Below are 22,779 nucleotides of genomic sequence, written 5' to 3' on the forward strand. Positions count from 1 at the left end.
AAGACTCCGTCTCAAAATAAATAAATAAATAAAATTTAAAAATAAAAAAAGCCACCTAGCTTTTAAAAAAAAAAGAGGGCAGACCTTCATAGTTACTGCATGATCTAGGTAGGAGTTACTGGAGTGAATGTCCATAATTTGTTTTGGAGCTAAACTATAAAAGCACCACAAAAAGCATCCTTTGGGGAGCCCTGTTTCCAGTTAATGAATTCCCATTTGTATCAAGAGTTCCCTCAGATCATACACTTACCTCAGAATTTGCCAAGTAATACCTTTTATTTTTAAAGACAGGCTATTGCTCTGTCACCCAGGCTGGACTGCAATGGCATGATCACAGCTCACTGCAGCCTCAACCTCCTAGGCACAAGCTATCTTACTGCCTCAGTCTCCTGAGTAGCTGAGACTACAGGCAAGTGCCATTATGCCCAAGTAATTAAAAAAATTTTTTTTAAGTAGAGACAAGGTCTAATTATGTTGCCTTGGCTGGCCTCGAACTCCTAGCCTCAAGTGATCCTCCTGCCTTGGCCTCCCAAAGTCCTGGAATTACAAGTGGGAGCCACCTGGCCTGGCCTATAAGCATTTATCCATTCAAATGTTAAACTTTGCCTAATGAATAGAAGCTGCAGATATTGCCATACTGTAACTCAATCTTATGGATATGACAAGAAACTCTTGAGGTTACTGAAATAGCTGTTTTAACTACTAGAGAGAATACACAGGTGGTTCAACAGAATTTACTTGTATATTTTCCATTTTCTATACTATTTGAAGGCATAGGATAGTTTTGTATTAGCTTTCTACAATACTGTGTTTTAAATTTAACCGGTAAACTAAGATGCAGTACAACTTTTACAACTCAGGAGATTTAAAAAAAAAAAAAATCTCCACAAGAAGCAGCAACTCAGCAGGCCCTGGCGTTAAAACATTTCCCAGAATAAACAGATAGGCATTGCATTAAAGGTAATTTTCAAATCTTTAAGTTACACCAAGATTTCCCTCCCAAGTATGTGCCTTTCTCAAATCAATGGAACCAATTCATTGCTAATACTGGGGGGTATGAATTTCTGGCAAATGTTTATGGCTTTACTTTCTTCCTTAATCAAAAACCTTTTTTAAATTTTGTTTTTGAGATGGAATCTCACTCTGTAACCCAGGGTGGAGTGCAGTGGCGCAATCTCGGCTGACTGCAACCTCTGCGTCCCGGGTTCAAGTGATTCTCCTGCCTCAGCGTCCCAAGTAGCTGGAACTACAGGCAAGTGAGACCATGCCCAGCTAATTTTTTGTATTTTTTTTTAATAGAGATGGGGTTTCACCGTGTTAGCCAGGATGGTCTCAAACTCTTGACCTCAGGTGATCCACCTGTCTTGGCCTCCCAAAGTGCTGGGATTACAGGCGTTAGCCTCCGTGCCCGGCCTCTCAAAAACCTTTTAAAGTGCGACCAAGCAGCAAAACAAGTCGCATCAGTTCTCTGCTCATGGCAGAGGTGCCAACTGTGAAATTGCAAAAGGTACAGTTTAACAGTAAGTAATGCATGAAGAAACTATACCAGAGTTGGACAGAATCAAACCAGTTATGTATAGAATTATTCAATTGAACTAACATAGGTACATTCACAAGAAAGTTTGAGATTATAATTGCTATTTTGAATCCAATTTGAAGACATTCTTGATAAAATATAAGAATGTTCTTTTGAAATTGTAAATGAAACTATGAGTTGATGGAGAGCTAGAGACTTATTAACCCGTCCTATGCACATAAGGAAATAAGTGACAAAGTCTCTTGCACTGAAGTTATGTATTTTAACAGCTTTACATGTAATATTCATATATAAAAAACTTTAAGTGCTTTTTCCAATTTAAAAATCTAAAGAATTCAAAAATAAGGCATTCAATATTTGAAAAAAGTACAGATTTACAAAATGTGTATATTCTGTCATGAAAACTCCACACCAACATTATACACTTGGAAAAAAATACAAACAGGATATATTACAAATTTATGCAGCAATAACTTAGTTCACACCATGCAATAAAAAGTACATTAATCAAGATACACAAGCTTTTGTAGGTTCTAAACTGAAGGACATTTTTCTTTTTTTTCTGCAGAATCCTTAAAACCTGTGGCACTTAAAATTTGTTAGCCTTTCTACTGAGAGGTAAATTATACACAACAATGATGAAAAAGATTAACAGACCAGTTGTCTATTATGAATCATTCCAGCTTTGTTCAACAATGGCCGAAACTCTTTTCTCATATTCTCGTTTGTTTTCCTGATAAAGCTGTGCTGCCTGGCTATTGGCTGGACTGTTAGGATTCGGTTCATCCAGCAGAGACTAGGAGAAAAGAGAAGAAAAAACAGATTTGCATAGTTATTCTTTATACTAACAGGGGTCAGATATGGAATATATTAGAGAAGTTATATGAAACAAATTACTTCAGAGATCAACATGTTAAATAATTTTTGGTCTAAATACTTTTAGAAATGGTTTTATAAATATTATGAGGTTTCTTGCTGCTAAGGAACTTAAGCTTCTGAAACAAAGTTCTCAATTGCCTTAAAGCCTATAATTAATTTCAGCTGGGTACAGTGGCTCACACCTGTAATCCTAACACTTTGGGAGGCTGAGACAGGAGGAACCCTTGAGCCCAGCAGTTCAAGACCAGCCTGGGTAACACAGGATACCCTATTCCTATTAAAAAAGAAAAAGAGGCGGGGTGCGGTGGCTCACGCCTGTAATTCCAGCACTTTGGGAGGCTGAGGCGAGTGGATCACCTGAGGTGGGGAGTTCAAGACCAGCCTGACCAACATGGAGAAACCCCATCTCTACTACAAATACAAAATTAACCAGGCGTGGTGGCATATGCCTGTAATCCCAGCTACTAGGGAGGCTGAGGCAAGAAAACTGCTTGAACCGGGGAGGTGGAGGTTGCAATGAGCCAGGATTGCGCCACTGCACTCCAGCCTGGGCAACGAGAGCAAAACCCTGTTTCAAAAAAAGAAAAAGAAGAAAAAAAAACCCTATATAATTTCAAAGAAATCTGAAAAGAATATTCTTAAGCATATTGAGACTTTCTCATTAAACCAAGGAACTGAACAGCTTAATTTGGTTAACATATACTACCAATAAATCTCACAGTAACTAACACCATCCAAGGTTAAACTCTATTACTGCAGTTACTTTGCAAATGCCTGACAGTAAAAGTTAGGGGGTAAGTCTTGTTTCCTTTCATCAACAAAACACATTTAGCAGGAAGGGAATGAGATAGGAAGGTTGAAAAACTGCTTACAGGATGACCACAATTGGCCAGGCTCAGTGGCTCATGCCTATAATCGTTAACAATTTGGGAGGTCAAGACTATCCTGGCTAACACAGTGGAAGCCCGTCTTACTAAAAACACAAAAACTCAGCCACGCATCATGGCACGTGCCTGTAGTCCAGCTACTCGGGAGGCTAAGGCAAGAGATTCACTTGAACCCAGGAAGTGGAGGTTGCAGTGAGCCGAGATCAAGCCACTACACTCCAGCCTGGGCGACAGAGCGAGACTCTGTCTCAAAAAAAGAAGAGAAAAAAAAAGAGGACCAGAATTAAAGAAGTGTGAAAGAAAAAACTTTAAAAGGAACATCACAAGCCAACGTATTATTTCTGCTCCTCTCAAATCCACAAAACTAAAATACCCCTCACTCCATCCTTCCTAAATTTTTATTCAAAAATCTATTCTGAAATATTCTGCCAGACTGCTTTGGCAAATGGTTACATTACTTTTCCTGTCTTTTTTTAAGACAGAATTTATTTGATGGAGTAACATACTCAATGCTTATCTGCACCTGGCAGTTTCTTTAGGTCCCTATGGTTTTTCCAAGCAATTTTTTCTTTTCCACAACCCTTGGCTATGCTTCATAGGCACAAACTAAGTTTGACATGTGAGAGCATGTAACTTATACAATTAGGAAAGAGACTGTGGACTGGATCTCATGTAGGCACTACTGAAAGAGAAGTTAGCTGAAAATCATGGATTCTTGTCCAAGCTCTGCCATGAAGGTTAGAGTGCTCCTAAAGGAGCTGACTATATCCTACAGAATACTGACAAATTGTAATACATCCTAACACACACCTACCTGAATTGATGTTAAGATAGAAGATACATCATATGTTGGACTCCATCGGTTCTGAAGGATATCTAAACATATGCTACCATCAGCATACACTGCAAAAACAACATTAAAATTGGTTACACATTCACTTTGTCATATCTAACAGTTAAGAGAAATCTTTATAACAAACAGCTTAGAAGTTTTAAATATTAGGCACTAAACTCTTGTGTATCACAGGAAAACCTGTCTTAAAACTAAGGTCTCTTATTTTGCACCTGCTGTGGTTTGAATGTTCCCTCCAAAACTCATGTTGAAATTTAATTGCCATTAAACAGTGTTGAGAAGCGGGACCTTTAAGTGCTTAGGTCATGAGGGCTCTGCCCTCAATGAATGGATTAATTATGGCAGGAGTGGGCTCCAGATAAAAGGATGAGTTTGGCTCCATTTTTTCTCTCTGTCTTGTGTGCTCACTTGCCTGCCTTCCACCATGGGATGTCACAGCACCAAGGACCTTGCTTAGGTGCCAGTGCCATGCCCTTGGACTTCCCAGTCTCCAGAACCATGAGCCAAACAAACTACTATTGTTTATAAATTATCAGTCCCTGCTATTCTGTTGTAGCAGAAAATGAACTAAGACAGCACCTTATGATCAATAGGCTTTGAGTTAAATTTCTTCAACACATTATCATTTAACAATCTGTTTAAATTCTGTATTTCTAAATATTCTTAAATAAAGCTTTTTAAAAACTGCTTTTTTTGACATAGCAATTATACTCCTAGAAATTACTCTAAGGAAATAAACGTGGACATGCACAAAGATTGACTTACAGGATGTTCACTATAATATTATTTATAAGAGTGAAAGACCAGACACAGTGGCTCATGCCTGTAATTCCAGCACTTTGGAAGGCCAAGGCAGGCGGATAATGAGGTCAGGAGTTTGAGACCAGCCTGGCCAGCATGGTGAAACCCCATCTCTACTAAAAATACAAAAATTAGCCGGGCATGGTGGTGCTTGCCTGTAGTCCCAGCTACTTGGGAGGCTGAGGCAGAATGGCTTGAACCCGGCAGGCAGAGGCTGCAGTTATCCAAGATTGTGCCACTATACTCCAGCCTGGGCGACAGAGCAAGACTCTGTCTTAAAAAAAAAAAAAAAAAAGTGAAAAACTGGAAACTAACTACCTTGTGTTCCATAAAGGGGGAACTGAGAGGGGGCTGACTAAATAAACAACGGTACATTCATATAACCAATACCAACAGTCACCAGAAATGATACACATCTACTGTTTATATAGTAAGACATTCACAAAATATTACCTTAAAAATAAGTTTTTAAGGCTGGGCATGGTGGCTCACACCTGTAATCCCAGCACTCTGGGAGGCTGAGGCGGGTAGATCACCTGAGGTTGGGAGTTTGAGACCAGCCTCCAACATGGAGAAGCCCCATCTCTACTAAAAATTACAAAATTGGCCAGGCATGGTGGCACGTGCCTCTAATCCCAGCTACTCAGGAGGCTCAGGCAAGAGAATCGCTTGAACCTGGGAGGCGGAGGCTGCAGTGAGCTGAGATTGTGCCATTGCACTCCAGCCTGGGCAACAAGAGTGAAACTCCATCTCAAAAAAAAAGTTTTTAATTATTTATAATTCCCTATTTTGATTAAGAAGTTTTATATAAATATTTCATTTAAAGTATATGTAGTCACAAAAACATCTGTAAGACTTAATGTCAAAATATAAGTAGTGGATATACTAGTAGGATGATGGATGATCTTCCTTTATTTTTGAGACAGTTTCACTCTTGTTGCGCAGGCTGGAGAGCAATGCAATGGTGCAAATCTCGACTCACTGCAACCTCCACCTCCCAGGTTCAAGCAATTGTCCTGCCAGTCTCTCATGTAGCTGGGATTACAGGCGCCTGCCACCACACCCAGCTAATTTCTGCGTTTTTAGTAGAGACAGGGTTTTGCCACATTGGCCAGGCTGGTCTGAAACTCCTGATCTCAGGTGATCTACCCACCTTGGCCTCCCAAAGTACTGGGATTATAGGCGTGAGCCACCACACCCAGCCTTTTTTTTTTTTTGAGACGGAGTCTCAGTCTGTTGCCCAGGATGGAGTGCAGTGGTGTAATTTAAGCTCACTGCAACCTCCGCCTCCAAGGTTCAAGTGATTCTCCTGCCTCAGCCTCCCGAATAGCTGGGATCACAGGCATGCACAACCACATCCAGCTAATTTTTGTATTTTTAGTAGAGAAAGGGTTTTCCCATGCTGGATAGGCTGGTCTCAAACTCCTTGACCTGTGATCCACCCACCTTGGCCTCCCAAAGTGTTAGGATTCCAGGCGTGAGCCATGGTGCCCGGCTGACCTTATTTTCTTTACCCTTTCTTGTGTTTATGATTTATTTGTGCAATGAGTATATATTCCTTTCACTTAAAAATAAAGTGACTAACAGGTATTTAAAGTCCTAAACATGTGGGAGGGTTCTTCCCCTTTTAGACTGATTCTGTGAAAATACAAGCAATTAATGTAAATATCTGCCTAACTGTGAGACTATTTATCTGTACGATAAATTTCTAGAAGTGAACTGCTATATAAGACAAAGGGTAAATGCATTTAAATGTTACAGATACCACTTCATAACGGTGTGGGAGTGCAAATCATGCTTAAACACTATTATTCTTCAGGGCTCCATCCTAGGCCCTTTTCCTTCTTATCCTTTATACATACTCTGGGCAATCTATTCACTCCTGTGGCCTCATTTACCATCCATGTGCTCAGTACTCCCAATAGTTGGCCTTAGCCTAGTAGAGCTCTCTCTCACCTTCAAAGAAATACAGCCAATTACTGTCTGTCCCACAGAAACACCAAACTTAGCCACGCAAAGCAAAAATGAGCACCTTTGTAAAACCCATAAAAGTATAAAACAATTTTAAAGTTCTGAGTATTTTTGAGAATCCAAAAGTAAACCAGAGCTCAAATTATCTATCAACTGATGAATTGATAAAACAAAATGCAGAAGATCCATACAATGGAATATTATTCAGCAATAAAAAATGAATCACAGATACTTTATGTCACAACATAGATGAACCTTGAAAACTTTATGCTGGGTGACAGAAGTCAGTTACAAAGGACCACATATTATAAGATTCCACTTATATGAAATGTCCAGAATAGTCAAATCTAAGACTGCTAAGAGAATAGTCATGGGGCTTTTTGTTGTTTTTAAAGTGGTCACGGTGATGGTTGTGATTATGCTAAAAACTATATGAGCTATACAATTAAAGTGAACAGCTTGGTGTGTAAATTATATTTCAATAAATGTTTTTTAAAAATTAAACCAGAAAATTAAATTATAAAAAAGTACTCATAGTAAAAAGGGAATCCATGCTGTAAATATGAAGAGATGTGAAAACCAAATACACTGTTTTCTTAAAAATTTGAATTTCTTAAGTTGATAACCCTAGATTCATACCTCTTACTCATTCTAGTGTTTCCTACCTCGATTTAAAGACCTCCCTTACCATAATTGGTTTGGTTTTGACTCAATAACGAGTCTAAGCCAGACAAAGCTACAGTCTAATAAATGGTAAATGAGTTGGGAACATCCCTAAAAGGAGAAACAGAAAATAAAATTAAACCTGTCTTGGACCAAAAAAAAAAAAAAAGCAAAAATGGCAGCTAGAAGGAAAAGGCAACTTCACAGCAATGAAGCACCAAAGGTTGTATTTATCACTGGAAAGTCACCTTGCTTCCAGACAAAAAACACATCTCTCCTTTAGGTAGGGAGCTCTATAACGTATTCTGCAGCACAAGAGACACAATCAAGAGGACCTCTGAAAATGTTCTTCCTCAAAGTGAGTTGGCTGATGGGGAATATCACATTTAAATAAGCAAAGGCGGAAGAGAAGCTTCAAGACTGAAGAGGAGCTTCAAGAATTTGGAAAAGCTCTTTCACATGTTAATTTATAATCCAGAATTATAAATGTAATTAATAGATGTAAACAGCAATATGTCAAGAAAGACCAAATTTATTACAAAGGAATTAGCCATCATTTAAAGAATAGTAACTACTCTACCGAGTGAAATTTAGAACAATTCTACTGAAGGAAAAAAAATGAAAAATGATATTAAAAGCTTTAAAAACATACAAGCCTATGCCCAATAATCTTCACTTTAAAAATTTAGTCTAACTGTTATGCAGCAATTAAAAAAACAAACAGAAAACTCAGTCAAAATAATAATTGGTATCTGAAAATACTTATTTTGAGGCCAGGCACAGTGGCTCACACCTGTAATCCTAGCACTTTGGGAGGCCAAGGCAGGCGGATCCCCTGAAGTCAGGAGTTCAAGACCAGCCTGGCCAACATGGTGAAAGTCTGTGTCTACTAAAAATACAAAAATTGGCCGGGTGCGGTGGCTCAAGCCTGTAATCCCAGCACTTTGGGAGGCTGAGGCAGGCAGATCACCAGGTTAAGAGATCGAGACCATCCTGGCCAACATGGTGAAACCCCATCTCTACTAAAAATACAAAAATTAGCTGGGTGTGGTGGCGTGCGCCTGTAGTCCCAGCTACTCGGGAGGCTGTAGCAGGAGAATTGCTTGAACCTGGGAGGTGGAGGTTGCAGTGAGCCGAGACTGTGCCACTGCGCTCCAGCCTGGCGCCTGGCTACAGAACAAGACTGTGTCTCAAAAAAAAACCACAAAAATTAGCCAGGTATGGTGGCACAAGCCTGTAGTCCCAGCTACTCAGGAGGCTGAGGCAAGAGAATCGCTTGAACCCAGGAGGTGTAGGTTGCAGTAAGCCAAGATCACGCCAATGCACTCTAGCCAGCATGACAGAGCAAGTCTTTGTCTCAAAAAAAAGCAAAAAAATTTAAGATTTTTAAGAATGTTCAAAGTGCTATTTAAAGCTGTAAACAATTGAATACTATCAACAATTGGACATTGGTTAAAAATATGATAAGATCTATGTAACAGAACATTTTGCCATTAAAAATGATGTATCAGAATTTTTTTTTAATTATTATTTTTGAGACGGAGTCTTGCTCTGTCACCAGGCTGGAGTGCAGTGGTGTGATCTGAGCTCAGTGCAATCTCCACCTCCCGGGTTCAAGTGATTCTCCTGCCTCAGCCTCCTGAGTAGCTAGGACTACAAGCGCAGGCCACCACACCCAGCTAATTTTGTGTATTTTTAGTAGAGACAGGGTCTCACCATGTTGGCCAGAATGGTCTTGATCTCTTAACCTTGTGATCTACCTTGTGATCTACTCGGCTTCCCAACATGCTGGGATTATAGGCATGAGCCACTGTGCCTGGCTCAGAATATTTAGTAAGGGCAAATGTTCACAGTATATTTAAAAAAAAAAAAAAAAAAAAAAAAAAAAAGTTACCTCACTTTATATATAACATGATCCCAATTTTTTTTTTTTTTTTTTTTTTTTTTTTGAGACAGGGTCTTGCTTTGTCACTCAGGCAGGAGTGCAGTGGTGCAATCATGGCTCACTACAGCCTCAACCTTCCAGGCTCTATAAATTCTCCCACCTCAGCCTCCGTAGCAGCTGAGAATACAGGTATGCACCACTGTGCTCAACTAATTTTTACATTTTTTTGTAGGGATGGGGTTTTACTATGTTGCCCAAGCTGGTCTGGAACTCCTAGGATCAAGCAATTCACCCACCTCAGTCTCCCAAATTGCTGAATTATAGGCATCAGCCACTGTGCGAGGCCACCAACTCCAATTTTGTATAAGCCAAACTGTACTTTTTTTTTAAGGTAGGATCTTGCTCTGTTGCCCAGGCTAGAGTGCAGTGGCACAGTCATGGCTCACTGTGGCCTTGACCTCCTGGGCTGAAGTGATCCTCTCACTTCGGCCTCCATGAGGAGCTGAGACTACAGGTGTATGCTACCATGCCCTGTTATTTTTTAAAAATTTTATAGGGATGGGATCTCACTATGTTGCCCAGGCTGGTCTCTAACTCCCGGGTTAAAGCAACCCTCCCACCTTGGCCTCCGAAAGTGCTGGGATTATAGGTATGAGCCACCATGCCTGGCCAAAATTATAGTTTTGAAAAGCTAAATTGTAGTCAACAGATTTTTTTGTTGTTATTTTTCACAGTTCTACAAATAAATAGGTAATACTTTTATTTATTTTAGTGGCAACAGAATCTTGCTTTATGTTACCTAGGCTGGCCTCTTAACTCCTAGGCTCAAGCCACCCTCCTGCCTTAGCCTCCAGAGTAGCTGGGACTGACCACTGTGCCTGGCTTACATATTACCTTTTTTTTCTTTTTGAGACAGGCTCTTGCTTTGTAACTCAGGCTGAAGTGCAGTGTTGTGATCTCGGCTCAATGCAACCTCTGCCTCCCAGGTTCAAGTGATTCTCCTGCTTCAAGCCTCCTGGGTAATTGAGATTAAAGGTGCCCACCACCACACCTGGCTAATTTTTGTATCTGTAGTAGAGATGGAGTTTCACCATGTTGGTCAGGCTGGTCTCAAACTCCTGACCGCCCACCTTGGCCTCCCAAAGTGCTGAGATTACAGGTATGAGTCTCCATGCCCAACCACATATTACTTTTAATTCAGGAGTTATTAAAACAACTTGACCTCCATTTGAAAGCTTGATAAGATTCTACTACAGAAAGGAAGGCTAGAAAAGGTGGCCCATTCCTGAAATCCCAGTGCTTTGGGAAGCCAAAGTAGGAGGACTGCTTGAGGCTAGGAGTTCAAGGACCAGCCTGGGCAGCACACAGACTTTGTGTCTACAAACCAGAAAAAGAAAAAAAAATTATCTGGTAATGGTGGTCCATGCCTGTCATCCTGGCTACTTAGGAGTCTGCGGCAGAAGGATTACTTGAACCCATGAGTTTGAGTTACTCACACCACTGCACTCCATCAGGGATGACAGAGTGTAACCTTGTCTCTGAAGAAACAAGAAACAGACCAAAAATCCACAACAAAAAACATGGCTAACAGGGACACAGAAGCAACACCTATGAGTGAGCCCTACTGGTGAAAAGTAAGGGGCAAGAGCTAAAAGGAGGGAAGCAAAATTCTTTCCCCCACTATGATCTGCAAAATCTAAAAAATGCTACTTACCATTTGGATGAAACATTTTGGATAAAAACCTAACAGTTGGTGGTTTATTTGGATATTCTTCAGAAAATTCTATTACTAGTTTAAAAGTACCTAGAGAGAAAACAAAATAATGATAGTAAAGAAAAGCAGAACTTTATCTCATCAATCAGTTCTCAACTGCATACTCGTTTTTGCACAACCACATATAAGTTAGTATGTCAACTTTGGTTGGGCACACAAAACATGCTAAATATACTCTATGTTAGAGTGATAACACGCAGCATTGGCAAGCAGTTGGGGACGAGCACAATCATGTTGCTATTGGTGGGAGTGTTAACTGTCACATTTTTGGAAGGCAACTGGGCCCTAGCTACCAAGATTTAAAATGCATATTTGAAGAACTACAAATAGTTTATCATAGTTTGGAACAGAGGACGGTCAAAGGATTTTTGAGAGGGGCTGACTACCACATGGCAAAAGACTCATACTGGAGGTGTGGGTACTTATGTGATAGACTCATTCTATCCCCACACCAATCGCTCCATTTGAAATTGCCAAGAATCATTAAAGCTTTAGTATCATTACCTACTTTTGGTTATACGCCAACAAGGTACATGTTGGTCAGTCTAAATCAGCATTTAACCACTATTAACAGTTTGTCTCTATAGACTTCTTTTGGTCTTACTTAACTATCCAGATGCTGTTTCTTTAAAGGCAGTCCTCTAACTACAACCCCTTGAACATATTCAGGAAGCTGGGACTTAATCCTAATGAAGTCAATACAACTTTAAACCAGTCCAGATGTCTCTATTAGGTTCTTTCCTAATTTCATCAATGCACAGTTAAAAACAAAACAGTCTTTCTTGGCCTAAATTATAAGCTCCTGGCTTTAGTCTATTAAGATTATAGCTCACAGCTAGGTAAATATTTTATATTATATTATCGTGGTCCTATCTTTGCCATACAACCTTCAACTCCATACTTAAAAGTTGTTTGGGGCTGGGCGCGGTGGCTCAAGCCTGTAATTCCAGCACTTTGGGAGGCCGAGGCGGGTGGATCACGAGGTCAAGAGATCAAGACCATCCTGGTCAACATGGTGAAAGCCCATCTCTACTAAAAATACAAAACATTAGCTGGGTATGGTGGTGCGTGCCTGTAATCCCAGCTACTCAGGAAGCTGAGGCAGGAAAATTGCCTGAACCCAGGAAGCAGAGGTTGCGGTGAGCCGAGATCGCGCCATTGCACTCCAGCCTGGGTAACAAGAGTGAAACTCCGTCTCAAAAACAAAAACAAAAACAAAAAGTTGTTTGGAAATTTGAGACTGGAAAGACCAAAAATACCAGCAACCTAAAGTGATTTCTATTTTAGCACGTATTAATAGAATAGAGAAACTCTGAAACATTCTACGAAGTTAGCCCTAAGCCTAATTACAGATTTTTAAGTTTTCATTTTAATTTTAATTACAAAAATAACAGCTGTACAGTGTAAAATTTCAGGCAAAACCACATATGAAGCATAGCTATCCTTAAACTTTTTAATTGAAGGACCTCTTTACCCTCTTAGTCCTACCAGGACCACACTTCAATGTGAACTAACTGAACATGAAGCTGGGAAGAGATGCATGCAATAGCATACCATTTTATAGTATTTCTATTATAGAGATACAAAAATCATAATAACCTTAAGACCACCAAAGTAGTACAATGTGCCAAAATAATTAAAAGGTGATGAGGTTTGTGTATTTATCACTTTCTAATTTCTGAAAACTGAGTTTTTATATTATTTTAAAAGAATGCCTTTTTAATAACCAGCTTGCAAAAATAATGTTAACAACCGGCTCTCATGAATCAGTATAGGCCGCCTCCAGCACACCACAGGATATACTTATTGATATTTGTTGTATTAGAAACTGTAACTCAGGGGTGGGTGCGATGGTTCATGCCTGTAATCCCAGCACTTTGTGAGGCTGAGGCAGGCAGATCACTTTGAGGTCAGGAGTTTTGAGATCAGCCTGGCCAACATGGTGAAACCCATCTCTACCAAAGATACAAAAATTAGTGGGGCGTGGTGAAGCACGCCTGTAATCCCAGTTACTCGGGTGGCTGAGGCAGGAGAATCCACTGAACCCAGGACGTGGAGGTTACAGTGAGCCCAGAGTACGCCGCTGTACTACAGCATGGGTGACAAAGTAAGACTCCAAATCAGTAAGAAAAAAAAAAATAAGCTTAGAAAATCTTCATTAAAAATAACTACAGCTGGGTGCGGTGGCTCACACCTGTAATCCCAGCACTTTGGGAGGCTGAGGTGGTGGATCACCTGAGGTCAGCAGTTCGAGATTAGCCTGGCCAACATGATGAAACCCCATCTCTACTAAAAGTATAAAAATTAGCCAGGCATGATGGCACGTGCCTGTGATACCAGCTACTTGGGAGGCTGAGGCAGGAGAATGGCTTGAACCCGGTAGGCGGAGGTTGCATTGAGCAGAGATCGTGCCATGGCACTCCAGCCTGGGCAACAAGAGTGAGACTGTCTCAAAAACAAAAACAATCAAAACAACTGCAAACTCCTTACACATTAACTCAACATGTTAGGTTAAACCACAAACCCATTACACATAATATAAATGAAAATTATATTTCTCCCCAAGTTAGTGATAAGTTTAGCATTGTTTTGCATTTTTGCAACTCTCTCTTTAATGACTGGTTTAACAGAAGACAGCTGGATTCTTTCATCTGCTTCTGCACTCAGTCTGTTATAATATCTTGCTTGGTTTAAGTACAAGAAGAAAATCCAGGCTCACACAAGTATGTAATTGAAAAAAGGAATATTTTCTTTTTTGGAGACAGAGTCTTGCTCTGTCGCCCAGGCTGGTGTTCAATGGCGGCTTCCCAAGTAGCTGAGATTAAAGGCGCCCGCCACCATGCCCGACTAATTTTTGTATTTTTTAATAGAGACGGGGTTTCACCATGTTGGACAGGCTGGTCTCGAACTCCTGACCTCATGATCCACCCACCTCAGCCTCCCAAAGTGCTGGGATTACAGGCATGAGCCACTGCGCCTGGCCACACTTTTTTTTTTTTTTTTAATTGAGACAGAGTCTTGCTCTGTTGCCCAGGCTATAGTGCAATGGCACAATCATTGCGTACTGCAGCCTCAAACTCCTGGGCTCAAGCGATCCTCCCACCTCAGGCTCCTGAGTAGCTGGGATTATAGGCATGCGGCACCATGCCCAGCTTATTACATCACTTCTGAGAATATGTCTGCCGTACATTCAAACATAAATAACCACAGCTTGTCTGTCATTCTTTCAAATAAAAATGTTCCATGAAAAAAGTAGTTCAAATTGCAACTCAAACAACTGCACAAGTGCTTTTCTTCCAGACAACTATCATATTGTGACATGCAGAAGTGATTTGTTCATACATCTCACTTCATCATACAGAATATTAAAAGATAGATACTCGGATGGGCGCAGTGGCTCACGCCTGTAATCTCAGCACTTTGGGAGGCAGAGGTGGGCAGATCACCTGAGGTTGGGAGTTCAAGACCCCAGCCTGGCCAACATGGTAAAACCCTGTCTCTACAAAAATACAAAAATTAGCTGGGCGTGGTGGCACATATCTATAATCCCAGCTACTTGGAAGGCTGAGGCATGAGAATCACTTCAACCAGGGAGGCAGAGGTTTCAGTGAGCCAAGATTGAGCCACTGCACTCCAGCCTGGGTGAGGGAGCGAGACTCCATCTCAAACAAACAAACAAAAAGATAGATAACTCAAGGGTCCAGAGCTTCATACTACTAATTAAAATGCCTTGAAATTAAGAAAAACTGGCAGTTTCTTTTTTGAGACAGGGTCTCACTCTGTCACCCAGGCTGGAGTGCAGTGGCTCCATCAGGGCTTACTGCAGGCCTGACCTCTCAGGCTCAGGTCATCCTCCCAAGTAACGGGGACTAAAGGCATGTACCACCATTCCTGGCTAATTTTTTGTAGAGATGGGTTGCCCTAGGCTGGTCTCAAACTTCTGGACTCAAGTGATCCATCTGCCTCAGTCTCCCAAAGTGCTGGCTATGCAGGTGTGAGCCACTGCACCTGGCCAACTGGCATCTTTTAAAATGCAAATACAATAACTGTTAGTGTGGTTTGGTGCCACTGTCTAATGCCTTGTTGTTCTAAGATAGGAAACTGCTTAGGTGTAGTTTTTAGCCACCATTGGTTTGGTACCATCAGTGCAAATGTCAACATTCTTAGTATGATGAGACTTGACTGCAGGGGTCCCCCGAAAGTGTCTCTGAGACCCCAAGGGGTTTATGGAACACACACTTGAGAATCCTTGATGTAGCGAAAAAAGGTGAAGTCCTTAAGTACCTCCCCCTTCAACTCCTTTCCCCCACCTACAGATAATCACTGATAACAGTTTGGTATATAACCCTTTAACACAGACGCACATGTATGTATGTATTTACTGAAAATGTGATGCTACAACAAACATTATCCTTCAGTTTTTTTGTCCTCTTAAGGCATTTGTCCAAATTGACCTTATTCTTTTTTTTTTTTTTGAGACAGAGTTTCGCTCTTGTTACCCAGGCTGGAGTGCAATGGTGCGATCTCGGCTCACCGCAACCTCCGCCTCCTGGGTTCAGGCAATTCTCCTGCCTCAGCCTCCTGAGTAGCTGGGATTACAGGCACGTGCCACCATGCCCAGCTAATTTTTTGTATTTTTAGTAGAGACGGGGTTTCACTATGTTGACCGGGATGGTCTCAATCTCTTGACCTCGTGATCCACCCGCCTCGGCCTCCCAAAGTGCTGGGATTACAGGCTTGAGCCACCGCGCCCGGCGACCTTATTCTTTAACAGGTACATATTCCAGAGTCCAGATACACCATAATTTGCTTAATCATTTCTCCCACTGGACATTCAGGTTACATCCTTATGAACAAATGCTGCAGTAAGTATTCTTGGATAAATATTTTTGATGGATTAATTCTGAAGTCATTTTGTTAATAACAAAGCTGCTTGATAATTTCTTAAAATCCAACACTGTAATTAGGAAAAATCTAAGTACCTGGTTAAAATCAATTTGATAAGCTCAATTATAAACACATTATTAGAACTAGTTTCCCATTTTCCTAGCTTCTGATATAAATACTCAACTTGAGATGCATAAGATTATGCAAAATGGTAACTACTTATGGGTGTTAAATGCTACAGTACTTGAAGCTACTGGCAGCTATGTATGTTTTAAGAAAAATCTCAGCTCAACACCATATCAAATATCAAAGATAACAAAGTAAAAAGCATGATTTACTCCTCTGAGGTTCACCTTAGAGATATTGTTATCAAAGCCAACTAAATTTAAACTATTCTCAACATAGACACTGCCATCTAGGCTTACAGTTCTACAGGAAAATATTAAAGTAACCCACCCCCCCCTTTTTTTTTTTTGAGACGGAGTTTCACTCTTGTCACCAGCCTGGAGTGCACTGGCCTGATCTCAGCTCACTGCAATCTCTGCCTCCTGGGTTCAAGTTGATTCCCCTGCCTCAACCTTCTGAGTAGCTGGGACTATAGGTGCTTTTTTTTGTATTTTAGTAGTGATGGGGTTTCACTATGTTGGGCATGATGGTCTCAATCTCCTGACCCTGTGATCTGCCTGCCTTGGCCTCCCCAAGTGCTGGGATTACAGGTGTGAGCCACCGTGCCTGGCCTTAAAGTAACCTTTAATATTGGTTACTTTACCAATGGATGTGACCAAGCTGATGTGGGAAAAAAAGTCCCTTATAAAGTATAAATTCTCCACAGCTTTACTAAATTTTAACTTGGCCTATTAACCTTAGAATACGGCTTCAAGTAGATATGTTGGTGTTACTATTTGCTACTAAAAACCAACCTCATAACACTCCAGAAGACATAATGAGTATCACTTACCATCTTCAAAGGGAGTCCCTTCTGGTCTGAAAACAAGAAGATTTCTGATTAAAAGAAGTTTCTCATTCTGCTTTTTGCTGACTTTCAACAGTGGAAATGATAAATTCCAACAGAAAAAGAGGGACCAAGTCTGATGACTTGTGGAGTTTTAAGATACAGCTTAATAACACCTTAGCCCTGGATTTTCGTAAACACAGGCATAAAGTACAACTTTCATTCTAAGCTTTCTTTTTAGGGTGTTTTTACCAAACCAAGCAAAAAAACTTGCCCATAATTTTAGCACAAAAAACTTCCAGTTCATTAATACTGACCAGTCATTTTGTACACATGTATATTTTTTGTTTGTTGTTGTTTTTTGTTTTTTCTTCTGAGAAGGAGTTTCACTCTTGTTGCCCAGGCTGGAGTGCAATGGTATGATCTCGGCTCACTGCAACCTGCTCATCCTGGATTCAAGGGATTCTCCTGTCTCAGCCTCCAGAGTAGCTGGGATTATAGGCATGCGCCACCATACCTGGTTAATTTTTGTATTTTTAGTAGAGACGGGGTTTTACTATGTTGGTCAGTCTGGTCTTGAACTCTGACCTCAGGTGATCCACACGCCTCAGCCTCCCAAAGTGCTGGGATTTCAGGCGTGAGCCACCACGCCTGGCCACATATGTATATTCTTAAGAGAAAAAGTCATCTTTTTATTTTACAGCAATAAGATGGAAAGCAATACTCTTTAGTTATGATGCCAAACCCAAGTGTCCTGCTTTCCAACAGATGCATAACGCTTGTTCAAATAAGCTAAGCATAGTTGCTGTCACCAAAACGCCAGATTCTCTTGCTCAGACCCTTGCCCCCACATCCCAATTTCATACTTCCTAAGCAGCAGCATAAAGTTTAATCATTACTTGCAAGGCATATTCAGGATATCAAAGTAGCCAGATAATAGCCTGAATATAACAGAAGTGCTTTATGAGGGTGAACCTCACTCATTTTCCACTAGTCTTTAAATGTAGACTCTTGTAGCTCATCTATAGTGTCAGAATTCTGTTTATCAACATATTCCTTTTACTTTTGAATGCATATCTCGAGTTTCAAAGGAATGAAAGAAAAAACAGATCAAGTCTAGAAAAACCAAAAAAAAAAAAAGCATAAGAAAACTTTAATGTAAAAAGCATATATACAACATATATAGTAGGTAAAATTTATGACTGCTTCTCAAATGGCTGCATTCTGCTATTTCACACTGGGCTGTGAATCACTTTCACTTAAATACTTGCCACAGTAGAAGTTCTTAATATTTTTGGTTCCAAATCTTGTAATAGCTCCAACAGAATGAGAGCATTTGCATGGTATATTTTATACAAAATAATTTATCTTTTCTCCTTTATTATTCCATTCCATTTAGTTTTGAATAGTATTTTAAAAGTAAAACCTGAAGCGATTATAAAACCCTACGTAATAAAAGAGCAAATAAATTTTATATAACTGCTGAAATTTTTTTCCTTTTTAATTTTGAGACACAGGGTCTTGGCTCTGCTGCCTAGGCTGGAGTACAGTGGCATAATCATGGCACTCAAACTCCTGGGCTCAAGTGGTCCTCCTGCCTCAACCTTCCAAGTAGCTGGGACCACAGGTGTGCACCACTATGCCCAGCTAGTTTTGTACTTTTTGTAGAGATGAGGTCTCACTATGCTGCCCAGGCTGGGCCAAAACTCCTTTTTTGGGGGACGGGGAGAGAGAGACTCACTGTCTCATTATATTGCTCAGGCTGGTGATGAACTCCTGGGTTCAAGCCATCCTCCTGGGCATGAGCTAAAATTCTAATTTAAAAAATTTTATTCTAATTTATCTTGTAGTTTTAGCCCTTAAGATCTCTCATTCCACCCCAGTTTCTTTTCCTAGGCAGTTGTTATGTATTCACTTAAAGATTCAACACACACCTATTATAAACCTTTCAACTCACCCAAATATAACTGCATTCCACTGCATGATGTTGTTTTCAGATGGTGCACCACTGACACCCACAGGTGGGTCCTCTTGTAACCTAGAAATCCAGAGTGGTAATTTAAAAAGTTGAACATTAAGGCCACTAAGGAGGCCACATAAACACCTACAGACACTATACCATCTACTGTGACACAGAGACTAACTCCATTTCCTTATTGTGAACTAAAATGAACTCTATGACTTAAATATATTAAGCAGGTATAAACACTTATTAAATACCTCTCCAAATTATCTAAAAATGTAAAAGGCTTAAGAATCATCCCTCTTTCAATATTATCAAGATTATTATCTCTTCAAGAATTGATGCATACAGACTGTCCTCTTAAACCAAAAAAAGTTTAAAACCTCAAAAGCAAATAGTATTTTTACAGAACCATCGATTTTGCTGCTCTAAACATCCAAAGACTGTGTGTCTTAACCACAGGTACTTCTGCAAAATGGCTTAAAAAAAAAGAAAAAAGCAAACCTCAGTGTAAACACTAAATGACTGAAAACACATTAATTACGAAACTAGTATTAGGCAGATTTACTTTATCCCTTTTGCTTCAAACAGCAATGGCTTTAAAAAGTAATTAAAAGGTTTTCCGCCAGTCCCTATTTTAAGGCTCTGCACTAACACCAAATCTACCTCTCAGATCATGAGACTCAATACAAGGCTTTCCAATATTCCTCAAATTCTTGTAAACTGCAGACCTCTGGAAAACTTCAAAAGGTGTCACATATTCAACTCAGAATTAAGCAGAGCATTACAGTAAGAAGCCAGGGCGACAATGACATGAACTAAATTACTATTTGAATTTTAGTCACGAGTGCCAGGCAAATACACTGATTTCAAGCTTTAGAAAGATGACTTTTGCACAAAAAAGGGCATCTCCCTTCAGAGTCTGTAGCTGCAATGAAAAATGCTACATCATACACACAAATAAATATGCAGTCGTTTTCATGGGGCATCACACTTTGCAACTAGTCCACATTAAAAAAAAAAAAATGGTTTTTCATCAATTTCAAGCAAATTAGGCCACTACGAACAGAAGCCTCACAAGAACTGCACTGCTTGACGCCTACCTTTAAATGGCTAAGAGAAGCTACCAATGAATTAAATAAGTTGGCCAAAGCCCAAAACAATGGATGGCTTCCAAATGCTTCACATAGGCTTTATCATGGCTGAGTTTAGAGGCGACTTCCTGAGCGACAAATCTAAGTTTTTAGGCCAGATATTTTGTCTCAATTAGGGAAGGTATCCCCAGAAAAAAAAAATTAAGAAAAATGTGCAGAGTATCAAAATGCTGTTTTTTCACTTATGTTTTCTACATCTCTAAGTATCCAATTAAAGGTAAACAACGGACTAATCATTTTCTTCCTCACAACCCCAATACCTCCTAACAAAACCCTATTTACCAAAGGAGGCCCAGGGAGTATCAAATTAGCGCCAGTCTAAGGGAAGGCATTTTTCCAGACTCGGGAGGCTATAGATAGGGCTTTCTTCAGCAGCCAGAGCTGAGTTCCAGCAGGCACTGGCAGCCGGGGTGGCCAGCTCTGAGGTCCCAGATCTCTAAGTCCGTTCCCAAGGTCCTTTCAGGCGGGCGGGGACAGAGTCGGGTTTCGGGGGATGGGTTAAGCTCCGGGCCTCACGCACTGGACCCCACCCTCACGGCAGAAATGGAAAGGACTGGGGCGTGGAGGTGGGGGTTCGCCCCAACCCGGCTCCTAGGAGAAGACGGCTGGGCGGTGACACAAAGCTGACTGGTGCAGCCGGCGAGGAACAAGCTCCCGCAGGAGCTCACTTTGAGAGGACAAGAAGAGGGCGCCGCAGGGTGCAGGGGCGGGTGGAGAAGTCTGATCGCCGGGCAGCCGGCCGAAATCGGCAGCAGGGAACCCTAGGCCAGTCGATCGACACCGTTTTACTTTTGGGGGGGAAGAGAAGGAGTATCGAAATTTATTCGGCCGCCAGAGCTACAGGCAAGGATAAGGGAGTGAAAGCAGAGGCTAGGACCCGGCTTCCGCCAGTTCCGCTGGGCCCACAGCCGGCCCTCGGAGGATCACAAGGGGAAGGTGTCCGGAATCCCCACCCTGCAGCCCCGCAGCTTTGAGGGGCCGTCATCTAGGCGGAGGTGAAGGCCCTTACCGCTTGAAATCCCGCATGAGCCTCCTCCGGGCCGGGGTCGACATGCTCCCCAGCTGCCCCGCGGTCAGTCTGAAAGAAAAGAGTCCCGCGCAGCCCCCCCACCCCCCGGCGCGGCGGCCAAATCACTGTGGGTAGCCGCCGCCGCCGCCGCCGCCGCCGCCACCGAGACTGACAAACAACCCTGCAATGACGTCTCCCTCCGCCGCCTCCGGATCCCTCCGCCCTCCGCCCTCCGCCGCTACCACAGAAGAGCGCTGGGGGAGGAGGGGGCGGGACGCGGGAGCGGGCGTTCCCGGATCCCTCCTGTGGGACTGGGTTCAGCCTGGGATTCCTGAAATGATCGACACGTTTGTGTACTCAGTGCTCACACTAGAGGTTGTGGATTCAGAGACCACGGAACCAAAACACTATCCTGTCTCCCTCCCCGTCATTAGTTTAGGCTAGGCGGGGTGGAGAGAGGGGGACTCATCCGGGCCAGAGATTTCAGGGAAAGGAGGTGGGATGACGTAAGATCACGTGACTGACCGTGGCCTTGTCAACAATCCACCCCTGAGGGGGAGGGGGAGAAGTATCTAGAACCACGTGTCCCTATGACGCATTTAAAACGGGTCACGTGAAAGCCTCTCCTGGATGTGAGTTTCAGCCAGGTCTAAGAACCGGGTTTAAGGGGGCTACACCTTTATTCGTTGTTTCCTGTTTATTACAGGTTAGAGACAACAGTACCCAAGAGGTCATGGCAGAATCAACAGCTTGTTTTGTTTTCTTTAAACCAGGACCAAAAATAATTCCCCTCTGGTGGGTTCAGTGGCTTATCAACTCTGGTATTGGGGCAAGAAGAGTGAGAGGACTGCATGATCTTCTAAGGCAGCATTGAATGCTGAGGCCCACACAACAACCTCTTGAAATGCTTCCCTGAAGCTACCAAATAGTCTTTCGGCTTTGCAGTGGGGTTTCTAGTATTGGAAATGTTGGGCAAACATTAAAGGATGGTGTATTATGCAGTTTTTCCTTTCTGGGTCTGCCTTCATTTGAAGATATGTGTCAGAGTCCGGGACTTGCCTATGGCGGGGGGAGGGGGGTGTACCATTGTATTTTTAAGGAATGTGGGGTTGCAGACTTCCAGGCATATCAATGAGTGGTTGGTTGTCAAAGAAACCTACAAATATGATTCATACCTGGGGGAGAGATCCTGTAGACATGCGTGAGGGTTATAAATCTAGCCTGAGATAACTTCAGGTTTTCCGTGCTAGCAAGTAAACTGCAAATGGGCCAGAAGTGCCCACTCATCCCCAGGGGGTTCAGAAGTGTTGACTTCCCACAGACCTTGAATATTTTCTGTAGTTACTATCCTTTCCTCTATTGCTTCCAATTCCTACCTTCGGGACTTTGTTATACTAAGGACTCTGAGTACTTTTGTATCCATTTGGGGAATCCTTCAGCTCAACAGGGAAAGGGAAGGTGGAATGAAGACCTTTGCATTGTCTCAACCTTGCCCATAGTTCCATGGAAGCAGAGTTAACTTTTCCGACTTTCCTTCCATCTTCCTTTCTTAAACCTTGAATTC

At 41.6% G+C, this 22,779-nt stretch overlaps 1 protein-coding gene across 2 annotated transcripts; it reads right to left on the reverse strand.

Annotated features, from left to right (window-relative positions):
• Positions 1 to 1,904: 1,904 nt before the first annotated feature.
• On the reverse strand, positions 1,905 to 21,406 carry UBE2B (ubiquitin conjugating enzyme E2 B). 2 transcript variants are annotated; one of them, XM_010338699.3, is made up of 6 exons: positions 21,216 to 21,405; positions 19,047 to 19,127; positions 17,096 to 17,121; positions 11,191 to 11,280; positions 4,118 to 4,206; positions 1,905 to 2,333 (listed from the first exon to the last, which is right to left on the reverse strand). In XM_010338699.3, the coding sequence occupies exons 1-6, from the start codon at positions 21,257 to 21,259 to the stop codon at positions 2,205 to 2,207; spliced, it is 459 nt and encodes a 152-aa protein (XP_010337001.1). In that variant the 5' UTR covers positions 21,260 to 21,405; the 3' UTR covers positions 1,905 to 2,204. The 2 variants fall into 2 exon arrangements, with proteins under 2 accessions (XP_010337001.1, XP_010337006.1); XM_010338704.3 differs by lacking the exon at positions 11,191 to 11,280 and having other exon boundaries at positions 21,216 to 21,406.
• Between the last annotated feature and the right edge of the window lie 1,373 nt (positions 21,407 to 22,779).

The sequence above is a fragment of the Saimiri boliviensis genome, chromosome 1 (assembly GCF_048565385.1).
Source record: "Saimiri boliviensis isolate mSaiBol1 chromosome 1, mSaiBol1.pri, whole genome shotgun sequence".
Taxonomy (NCBI): domain Eukaryota; kingdom Metazoa; phylum Chordata; class Mammalia; order Primates; family Cebidae; genus Saimiri; species Saimiri boliviensis.